The following is a 12,177-nucleotide window of genomic DNA, read 5'->3' on the forward strand; positions in this document are numbered from 1 at the left end:
TTCTCTTTGCTTCCATTTGTGTATTTTTGAAAATGTTTTAGCCACTTCATAAATGTCGGAGTATTTATATATCCCTTGTCGGTTACAGCCATGTCGCATTCTAATGAACCGCCCTTACTTAAAAGCCTGTTCTCTCTTTTTCGTGAGTAGATGAAAAAAGGAGGCACAAAATTTCCCAAAGCATTGACTGCACACACAGCGGTTACTGTTTGACCTTGCTCTGCTGCCACTGCCTTGGCGACTTCTCTTTTCCCGTTGGAGCTACATGTTTTGGAAGGATATTCGGAATCGTTTGAACTCCCGTCTCGTCCATATTAAAAATCTGACTTGGACCAAAGCCAAATTTCTTCATAACAGCCTCTAAATTATCAAAATATTGAGATAATTGATCCTTCTTAAATCCCATTGTTCTGGCAACACTTGTCTTTCGGGGGACTCGCAGGGAAAGACTATTTCTTTTCATAAAACTACGAGTAAAATCTCTCCCTGCTAGCTCTGTCTCAGGGGAAAACTTATGAGGAATATTGTTTTCCTCAGCATATTTGTATAAAAGAAATCTTAGAGATTTCAAAGTAAGGCCAAAAAATCGTTTGTCAAGATTAATGCAATGGCGTACTATTTCTGCTTCATGATACGAGGAAAATGTGGCTCGAAATCGCCTAAGTTTGTCCCCGCATTCTTTTTTCAGTCGGTCTCTCAGAGTCGATTCGTGAAAACCTATTTCTTTAGCGGCCTGTCTAATGGATACACCTCTTGCAAGTAACGCACGAGCCTCAACTAGTTTGTCTTCCGTTAATGCTACATACTGGGTTTTTCTTTTATAGTTTCTGAAATAGAAAAAAATGATTAGATACAATAATATAAGATGTAACTAACTTTAAATTGCAATATGGGGCAAAGCCCCGCATGCGGGGCTTTGCCTCTATTTAACTGCGGGACTTTGCCCCATAGTGAACTATTTCAATAAATTGCTTCTACAATAAATATACAGCATATAAAATACAATGAAATGATATTAAAACACATATAAATAGTCACAATAACGACTGATAATTCGCTCTTTTAGTAAATCTTATCGCTATATGAACAACATTTACCCTAAAGAAATACAATTATTAGATCAAAATTACGAAAAATCTACTAACCTCATTTTGTCACGTAATACACTTCCTGTCTGCACGAAATTTTATAACACACTGAACCATATCATTACCGATCGCCCACCTAACGGCCGGCTCTAGAATATTGACCGGTAAATTCAAAAAGCTAATGCGTGGCTTTACCCCGTGCGGGTCTTTACCCCTGCCTACCCTAAATGTTCAATTATATATTTCATTTTCGGTATACTTTATTTTGGGGCATACTGTATAAGTTATAAGTCGCTTTACTATGGAAGTACTCTTCAACGAATACATCATTTTCGAAGTTCTATGTATAATATTCACGGACGTACTTTTTTTTTCTGTCACTTCCAGCCTAATGCGTTAGAGCGAATTCGACAAACTATCACGCACCGAAAAAAGGGTTTGGGAAAAACTGTATATGAAAAGAAAATATGGAATCCAAACTTTGAAAAAATATGTTATTTGGACTTTCAGAAATATTTTGTAAACATCAAGCAAATTCTAGAAAAATTTTCATATGGACTTTTTTCTGTTTATATTTTGTTGTTCTGTGTAACTATACCCATAAGGGAGATAGAAAAAGAAAATGTCTCTTTAGAACACGTGGTTTGGTAGCCCCTTAAAAATAATGATACCTGCCTGTTTTAGAAATTTATAGACCAGTGATTCTAAAAATAGGCGCTATCGCCCCCTGGGGGTTCTGCGGAGATACAAGGAGCAGTGATGGCATTTTAACATACAGTATGGTGCAAATGTTTGGAGTAAATTCGGTATTTCGTAAGCCAGCGATTTTAAGGAAAAATCCTGAAACAGGTCGATTTTTATTTTTAAATTATGATTTTTTTGACATATATATCACACTAGTGACGTCATCCATCTGGGCGAGTTGACGTAATAGAATTTTTTGAATGAGAGTAGGGGCCTGTGCTAGCTAATTTGAAAGGTTATTCAATTCAGTAGATGCGGTACCTACTCCAGCGATCATTTAAAATTAGTGCGTAAGAAAATAGAGACGAGGTTTACTAAATTGGTAGCAGCACACAAAGTTCATACGTCTTATTAAGAGGAAATCTAATGATTTAACTTTTTTGTATTACCGTTCTATTCTAACGTTAACAAATTTTCATAATTTTAAAAGTCCAATGTTTCTAATTAAAATCTTCCTTAATTATATTTAATGAAAAAGGTAGAAAACATTAGTATTAAAAATATTACATAATTGTTTTCTTATTTTTGCAGGTTATATAAAAGCCGCAGCAGCCCTTTGTGTAATAACGCTACTGACAGACCTTGTAGCAACCGTTCTTACAGGCCTAGGATTAGGAACCAAAGATCACCATACGAAATACAAGTACTACAGATTTGCTGTTATCGTTATGGGACTGGCATGTAAGTATAATATACTTAGTAATTATTGAGTAAATATATAATGATCTCTAAGAAGGAACAGTAATTTAGATGAATCAGTGTGAACGGTCAACAAATATAAAGAATAAAAACATACACCTACCTTGGTACGAACGTCAATGAAAATTGGGATGTTTCCATAGAAATCAAATGTAGGGTAGAGAAAGCAAGATCTACAGTTCAAAAAATGGCAGTTATAGCAGAAAAGGTTCAAATGTCATGATTTATCAATACCCATAAAAATCAGGCTACTACGATGTTATATCTTTTCTATACTGTTGTACGGAGTTGAGTCGCGGACTCTCACAGACGCCACCTGCAAGAAAATTGAGGCTTTATCGTCAAATCCTGAAGATATCTTATACCGACCAAGTTACTAATGAGGCTGTGTTGCTGAGAATGCAAAAAGAAAAAGATCTGGCAACCACAATAAAAACAACCAAAATCGAATACCTAGGTCACATCATGAGGAACAGCAAAACATATGGACTGCTGCAACTAATCTTGCAAGGAAAAATAAAAGGAAAACGAGAACCAGTAAGGCGAATGATTTCCTGGCAGAAAAATCTACAAACGTGGTTCAATACAACAACCACAAATATTTTTTTCTACGGGCGTGCAAAAATGTCTACTTTCGCGCACGCGTTTTAGTTTAGAAAGTTACTTTTCCGCACACGTTTTACTTTTCCGCACGCGTTTTACTTTTCCGCACGCGTTTAGATATTTTAATATGGCCTTAAAATAATTATAATACATGCAATAAACTAATATTTAGATATTATTTACTATTTTATTTCAAATGTATCTTATTGTGTTCCTGTTTTAATGAAATTAATGCGACAATTCTTCCACGTATATTTGTGTAATTGTGTATGTCTTTATGAGCGTAAAATCCATTTGTCACTTTTAACGATAAGCTCTCACATAAGCTATAAAGTCGCGTACTGTTTCCATTTAAAATTGCCTCTCCATGCTTTTCCACACGCGTTTTACTTTTCCGCACGCGTTTTACTTTTCCGCACGCGTTTTACTTTTCCGCACGCGTTTAGATATGTTAATATGGCCTTAAAATAATTATAATACATGCAATAAACTAATATTTAGATATTATTTACTATTTTATTTCAAATGTATCTTATTACATTGTACATTTGTGTATGTCTTTATGAGCGTAAAATCCATTTGACACTTTTAACGATAATCTCTCACATAAGCTGTAAAGTCGCGTACCGTTTCCATTTAAAATTGCCTCTCCATGCTTTCCAATAATCTGACTGTTGTCTATTCTTCCCACTCGTGCATTTAAATCTCCCAGAATGAATACTTCCTGGTTTTTCTTAATTCCTCTTTAATTGCTACCGCATCATCTTCGTTGGGAGCATAAACTCCTATGATACCTATATTATGGCCATTTTTCGTCATCTCTACCATAATAATTTGCTCGTCAACTTCTTGCGAGCTTTTTACGTATTTTAGTAATTTATTATGAATGAGTACAGCTACCCCCCGTTTAGCTCTATTATTCATTACCTTTACCTTTTTTCTTCGTTTCCGTCAGTACACAGATATTAATTTCCATTTTTTCAAGCTCCGATATTACTTCCTTTTGTTTATTTCTGATACCTTGTACGTTCCATGTAGCCATTTTCAGTGTCCGTTTCCGTTGCAATTTTCGTCGTCGTTTAAATCCATCCATATTCCGAGGCGAGTTTTCGAAATTTGTAGCATATTATTTAAAACGTTTTGCGAATGACGAGTTGCTAGCACGTCGATCCAAGCCTCATACTTGAAGGACCAGAATTTTTGTTCGGGGTTTTTTCCACTAGCCGATCTGTTCCAGTTTTTAGGCGCCGGAAAGCCACCTTTTACCCTCTCTACTCTGCTGCATAACGCACACCCATTGTACGCCATACACCCAGTGGTTACGCGACATATGTCTTTGAGGACGCTAGAGTAGGATTTGCTGGCAGAGCTGAGTCCTATTTCTAGAACCCCCGACTTATTCGTCGGGAACCAGTGGACATTTCTCAGAGTTCTTACGGCACCTCACTTTGTCTCCGAGGTCCATTACCAGCCTTTAACCATCGGAATATTCATTTAAAATATATCGGATATATTATAAAAATTCTCATCTTTATCGGATCGGAACTTCAACCATGTTCGATGGTTCGAACGATCATTATCGTTAATATAATAGCGATTCTTGGTAAAAAACAATGTAGCCGATTTTACTTATAGTCAAGATCCGAATATAGGTCGATCTGTACCCATCTGTTTTCCTTATGAAACATTGTTTTTATTAAATTTCATACATAGACAAATATTTCTAGCATGGATTGCCTATCAAAATCGTGTCATAGCTATTCTTAAGGAGGGTCGTATAGGTTGAAATAAATATTTCAAGCACATTTTTTTTGAAAGTATGGTAGAATTATTTTATTTTTAAAATCAATAGGCATATTCATTACAATATTTTATTAGCTTATGAGTTTTTCGAGGTAACGCTGTCGAGTTTTTTAGTTTTATCGACTTTTGACTTTTTGATATCACTCAGAAGTCAAAACAACGAATTTTTTTTACGAAAAAGGGTACAAATCAATATATTTATTATTGTTAAACAAAAAATGAGCATAAAGCAAAAACATCTCGACAGCGTTACCTTAAGGAATGCCTAAAGAAAATATATACAAAATTCCACATGTGTGGGCCACAAGTAGTTTTTGAGTTATAATGTCTACAGCCTTTGAAAAAAAAATAGTTTTGAGGAAAAAGCTTTTAAAGTATTGCCAACTTTTATTTTTAATTTCTTTTTTGTTTGTCAAATCGTAAAATGATGCACACCGGAATATCTTTTTGAATCGCGGAGTAATTCACAAACGAAAATGAGAACAGCTGTTGACCTTTGTTCACTACGTTCAAGCGTGCTGGCGCGAACCTGCTGCAAAGCTAGTCGAAGATAGAAATATTTAACACTATCTCCCTACCTCCCTACCTTCGACCCACTTTGCAGCAAGTTCGCGTCAGCGCGCTTGAGCGTAGTGAGAAACGGTCAACATCTGTTCTCATTTTTTTTGTAAATTACCCCGCAATTCAAAAACATATTCCGGTGTGCATCACTTTACAATTTAACAGACAAAAAAGAAATTGAAAATAAAAGTTGACAATACTTTAAACGCGTTTTTCTCAAGACTGCAAAAACTACTTGGCCAACCCACCTTGAATTTTGTATATATTTTCTTTAGACATTCTTTAAGGTAACAGTGTTGAGATATTTTTGGTTTTTTGCTTATTTTTTTATTAACAATAATAAATATGTTGATTTTCACCCTTTTTTGCAAAAAACTCGTTGTTTTGACTTCTGAGTTATATCAAAAAGTCAAAATTTGATAAAACTAAAAAACTCAACAGCGTTACCTCTAGAAACTCATAAGCTAATAAAATCTTTTTGAATTTTTTGTTTACCATGATCCAACGATGAGTTCTGATGTCCACCGCAACATTCATTGTTTTTTGAGCTGTCTTTAAAAATTTGCCACCGTTGGAGTATTTTTCAATATTTTTCCTTGAATTTTTTCTTGAATAATCTATGAATTGTAATGAACATGCCTATTTATTTTAAAAATAAAATAATTCTACCATACTTTAAAAAAAAATGAGCTTGAAATATTGATTTCAACCCCTACGGCCCCCCTTAAGGATGGCTATGACACGATTTTGATAGGCAACCCATGCTAGAAATATTTGTCTATGTATGAAATTTAATAAAAAAAAAGAATGTGTGTGTACTTTGTACGCACGTAAGAAGTTATACTTCTATATATGATTTCAACGAAACAAATATACTTTCAACAGGTTATTTGTATTTTATTTAAAGATTAAACTAATTTTTACTTACTACTTTGCAAAAAATTTTATTAAAACAATAAGAAAAATAAAAAAAAAATAGAAAACACACGGGGATTCGAACCATCTTCGGATTTCGGATCTTCGGTCACGCGCACTACCACTGCGCTATACTCCCTTTGCTTTGACAGGTTACAAGATTTCTCATACATACTGACAAAATTAATAGACCAACTGAAGTATACAAAAATGCTTTAAATATACTTACTATTATTATAAAACATCTTATTCCCGAGGAAGACAAATCCAAAGACACAAAAAATATAATAAATATATTTACTAAAGACACTAATAATATATTCTTTTTACGCAAACCTTATTTGCGCTACATAAAGATGTAGCGACTAACATACTGTCGGTGTGCGCATGCGCCAGGGAATGTAAAAATTCACCCTCGTGCCTAAAGAAGTATAACTTCAAAAATGTTTCATCCGGAAAGCAGATGGGTACAGATCGACCTATATTGGGATCCCGTACTATTAGTAACAAGGCATTTAGTCAACACACGCGCCACACAAAAAATAATTATAAGGTCTAAGATCCCACTATAACATTACTAGGTTCATAACGTAGTTAATTAAAATCACATTTTTATATAAATTTAAGAATAGGAGAATACACTGATAAAAGGTTGCTAGTCAAAAAGTTTTAATTAAGTTAATAGTAATTCATGTTTGGACAAAACGCTCTTTCATGTTATATTTGTATCAAATTAAAGCTAATTTTTCTTCTAACACCATGATATAAGGTTGTTAAAAACGGTTGTTGCTAGTTGTTAAAAACGTGAGGTATCAGAGAAAAAGTGAAAGAGGGACACTCAAAGATCAAGGTAGCTGACTACTTTTTTAGTTATTATAGACCTATAGGAATAAAACCTACCTGTTTCCTGCCTAGAGTTCGCGTCCTTTTTTTAATTATTAACAATTTAGTGCAAAAATTTGTTTTCGATTTTTTGCACCCCATTAAAATGTTAAATAGTTGACATAAAATTACAAAATTTAATTTTTTAGAACATTAAAAACCTTCAAAATGCGGATTTTTGAAAGTTAAAAAGTTAATTTGTTGCTACGCAAAGTGCAAAATAAGTGAAAATCGTTATTTGTTAATAACTTTTACTAAAACCACCTTAGAATTTTAGTGTTTCACCCAAAGTTGGGTATTTTGGTACTTAACAAACCCTCAAAATTTGAGAGCGATGCATTAATTAGTTTAAGGGTTATTCTAATTGTTTATCCCAGAGACCATTATTTTGCAATAACATAAGACAGAAAATAATGAAGATAGGGCAATTCTGCGTATGCCAAATGAAAGTAGAAAACTGATACTATCAAAATGTACTAAAAAACGATACAAAAATTATCTAATATAGTCCAATAAATCCTAATATAGAAAAAGTAATTTTACATATTAGAAAAGCTGGTATTTTACACTAATTTCTAAAAATGTAGTTCAATTGGTGACTAGTCGTGGTAAGTGAAGGGGGAGCTGGGAGCCGACAAATGCACGAGTTCAAAAACTAAAAAAAGCAACTTAAAACTACTATAATTTTCTATATCTCGGGATCTACTGAATATATTTTGATCGTTTTTTTTTTAAATTTGTATGTAATTTTTCTGTACATTACAAATATGCAATTTGTATTGACATTTATTAATTAATAAACTATTTTTGAAAAAATATTTTTTTTCCAAAAATCCATGATTTTAATCATACTATCAATATTAATCATATTAGTCAAAGGAAAAGGTAATGAAACGAAAGTCGGCTATCAGAAAATATGTATAAACGATGAATGGTGGAAATGGAACCATAGTACCGAAAAATTAGAGAAAATGGAAAAAAACTAAGTCTAAACAAACACAGTGGACAGATAAATACGGAAACGAAAAAGGCACGAAATATGATTATGATAGGACAATGGAATGTTAGAGGGACTTTTGAAGTAGGGGCAATAAAAAATTTATCAGATACATTGGAGAAATATGAGATAGATATTGCAGCTATACAAGAAACTAAACAAAAAGAAAATTTCTGCATAGATGTGGGAAGCTATGTATTCTTCAACAGTGGAGACAATGAACGTATATTTGGAGTTGGATTCCTTATAAAGAAAAAATTTGCCAGTCTGGTGATAGATTTTGAGGCAGTCACAAGCAGATTATGCAAAATAAGAATGAGGGGAAAATACAGAAAAATATCCCTTATAAATGTACATGCACCAACGGAAAATACAGAAGAAGATGTTAAAGATAGCTTTTATGAACAGTTAGAGCATCTGCTCTACCAAATACCATCATACGACACAAAAATAATTGTAGGAGATTTCAATGCCAAGATTGGCAGAGAGGACGTATACAAACAAATAACAGGGGGGAAAAGTAAACACAGGGAGAGTAACCTGAATGGAAAAAGAGTAATAGAATTTGCTTTCGAACACAATATGCGAATTATGAGCACTTATTTCGACCACAAAGAAATCCATAAAGGTACCTGGGTATCACCAGATGGACAAACAGTAAATCAAATAGATCATTTGCTAATAGAAGCCAAACATGCAAGAGCCATACAAGATAGCCGAAGTTATAGAGGTGCAGATGCAAATTCTGATCACTTTTTGGTCAAAGTCAAAATGGAGCAAATAATTCCCACAATCCCTAAGACTAGTTGCACAAAAATGAAAAGATATAACGGTGCACTACTTCAGAATGAAGAGGTTAAGAAAAAATTCAAGCAGAAAATTGAAGAGAAAATAGAAAGCCAGACAACAGTAGATGATATAGAAAGCAGATGGGTACAGCTAAGGGGAAACATTCAAGAGGCAGCCGACTTAGTATTACTAAGAAAAAGACAAAGTAAACAAACAGACTGGTACGATGAAGATTGTAAGAAAGCAATTAGGGACCGAAATAAAGCCAGAATAAACAGCATAATAAGAAATAATGAAGAAAGTAAACAAGCCTATGCTGAAAAAAGACGGGAAGCAAAGAAGATCTGTAGAAGAAAGAAACGGTTAAATCTAGAGCAGAAATTAGACCGAATTGAAGAAGATTTTTTAAATAAACAAGTCAGGAATTTCTACCAAGAAATAAAACGCGACCGAACCCAGTACAAAACCGCATCAAGATATTATAAAGATGAAGAGGGAAATCTGATAGGTGGAATAGATGAAAAATTAAGAAGATGGGCCAATTATTTCCAGAATATATTATGCACAGACGATCAAGACGAAATAGAGCAAATGCAACTACCACATGAAGAAGAAAGAGACCCAAATGTGAATGAAGAAGTACCTACCAAGGAAGAAATTATAGATATCATAGAAAACTTAAAAAACAACAAAGCACCGGGAGAAAACGGTATCATTGCAGAGTTTTTAAAAGATGGTGGCGAAGGGCTTCAAGAAGAAATCACCGAGTTAATATGCGAAGTGTGGATCAAAGAAAATATACCCAATCAGTGGAAAGAAGCTATCCTATGTCCTGTACATAAAAAAGGAGACGTTACAGATTGTAGAAATTACAGGGGAATAGCTCTACAAGATACAGTATATAAGATTCTGGCCATATTAATTAGAAATAAAATTAAAACAAAAGTGGAAAATTGTCTAGGTGAATATCAAGCGGGTTTTAGAGCACAAAGATCGGTAATAGACCAAATTTTTGCAACGAAACAAATTTTATCTAGCTCATATGAATTCAACCTAACATTAAATATGTTATTTATTGATTTTAAACAGGCATACGATACCATAAAAAGAAGTAAAGTATATGAAACGCTAGAATATTTTGAATTTCCACCAAAAATAGTAAGATTGACTAAATGCATACTTAGTGACACTAAAAGTAAAGTTATGATAGAAGGACGGGTTTCGGATAGCTTTATCACCAATAGAGGCCTGCGACAAGGTGACCCGTTATCAACAGATTTCTTCAATTTAATTTTAGAGAAGATTATACGAGAATGCAATATCTATACTAAAGGCACAGTTTATCATCACAGGCATCAATGTGTAGCATACGCAGATGATATTACTTTAATAACAAGGAGACCTGCAGAATTAAGAGAAATCTTCAATAGACTAGAAAGAACAGCCAAGGAATATGGTTTAGAAATAAACGAAGAGAAAACGAAATATATGGTGATGAAGGGAAATGAAAATCATCTGGGACAGTCCTTTAAGATACAAAGCCCAAGTAAAGAATATAACTTCGAAATTGTCGGCCAATTCGATTACTTGGGAGTAACACTAACAAATAGGAACGAAGAGAACCAAGAAATAGCAAAAAGAATGGCGAAAGGTAGTAAGAGTGCTGGAAGTCTAAATAAGATACTGAGGTCGAAGATAATATCCAGAAAAGCAAAAAAACGAATATATACAACAGTTATCCGACCTACGGTACTCTATGCTAGCGAGACCTGGACATTAAATAAAGATATGGAAGTAAAATTAGATAGATGGGAACGAAAGATCCTCAGAAGGATATATGGAGGTTTAAAAGAGGCGAAGATCTGGCGAAGAAGAACGAATGAAGAAATAATGCAAATATATAGACAACCAAAAATAACAACACTCGCCAAAATTCAAAGATTAAGATGGCTTGGGCATATAGCAAGAATGGAAGAAGGAAGAGTTCCCAATCAACTAATAAACACGGAGGCTGGTACAAAAAGAAAAAGAGGACGCCCCCGAAGAAGATGGTTGGAGTCTGCAAAAGAAGATCTGAAGTCGCTGAGGGTACAAGATTGGAAAAACCTAGCACAAGACAGAAAGAAATGGAAGAAAACAATTGAAGCCTTGGGCCCCTAAGGTCTGTTGAGCTGAACTATATATATATATATATATATATATATATATATATATATATATATATATATATATATATATATAATATATATATATATATATATATATATATATATATCAATATTAATCATAGAAAAAGTTAAGGTATACTTTAATAAATAAATTATCTTCAATAAATAATTATCTAATAAAAATCATTTATTTATTAAAGTGTACTTTAACTTTTTCTGTGATCATTAATGATACTATGATTAAAAAAATACGATTTTTGTAAAAAAATATTTTTTCAAGAATTGTTTAAACAAATTAGACTGTTTATTAATTAATAAATTTATAAACAAATTGCATATTTGTAATGTACGTAAAAATTACATAACAATTAAAAAAAGAAAGATCTAAATCCATTGAGTTGATCCGGAGATACAGCTAATTGTATTCGTTTGAAATTGCTTTTTCGGTATTTTAACTCGCTGAATTTGTAGGTTCCCCCTAGTAATCGTTTGCACTACATTTTTGAAAAATCGTAGAGGGTGCTGTGAAGGTATAATGTTTGTGCAAATTTTTTAAGAAAAAATACAAATCCCATTCTTTAAAATGGCATTAATGAGATTCCTTAATTATTATAAACAAATTAGCTGTGAATTAAAAAAAACATATGGCTAACTTTGTCCCAAATGAGCCCAGGCTAAATTTTTATATTTGAAAATTCGTGTTAAAATACTATCTTTTCGAATATATAAAAAGATTGTTTCTACGGACAACATTTTTAAAGTTATTCTAAATGTTTATAAACTACAAAATTTTAAAAAATTGGCATTAGGATTTTTGACTATGTTAATTATTTTTTTATCTTTTTTTAATAAATTTTGATACTATCACTCTTCTACTTTCAAAAATTGAAGAAAAAGATCTTCTGTGTAAAAGGTATATTTATTTAAT

At 32.9% G+C, this 12,177-nt stretch overlaps 1 protein-coding gene across 1 annotated transcript in view; it reads left to right on the forward strand.

Moving 5' to 3' along the window:
* LOC114326180 (transmembrane protein 47) overlaps positions 1-12,177 on the forward strand; it is a 182,305-nt gene that overhangs the window by 123,781 nt on the left and 46,347 nt on the right. The window contains exon 3 of the mRNA XM_028274446.2: positions 2,364-2,513. Coding sequence (XP_028130247.1) covers positions 2,364-2,513 — 150 coding nt within the window. The remainder of the gene's footprint in view (positions 1-2,363; positions 2,514-12,177) is intronic.

Source organism: Diabrotica virgifera, chromosome 7 (assembly GCF_917563875.1).
Source record: "Diabrotica virgifera virgifera chromosome 7, PGI_DIABVI_V3a".
In the NCBI taxonomy this organism is placed as follows: domain Eukaryota; kingdom Metazoa; phylum Arthropoda; class Insecta; order Coleoptera; family Chrysomelidae; genus Diabrotica; species Diabrotica virgifera.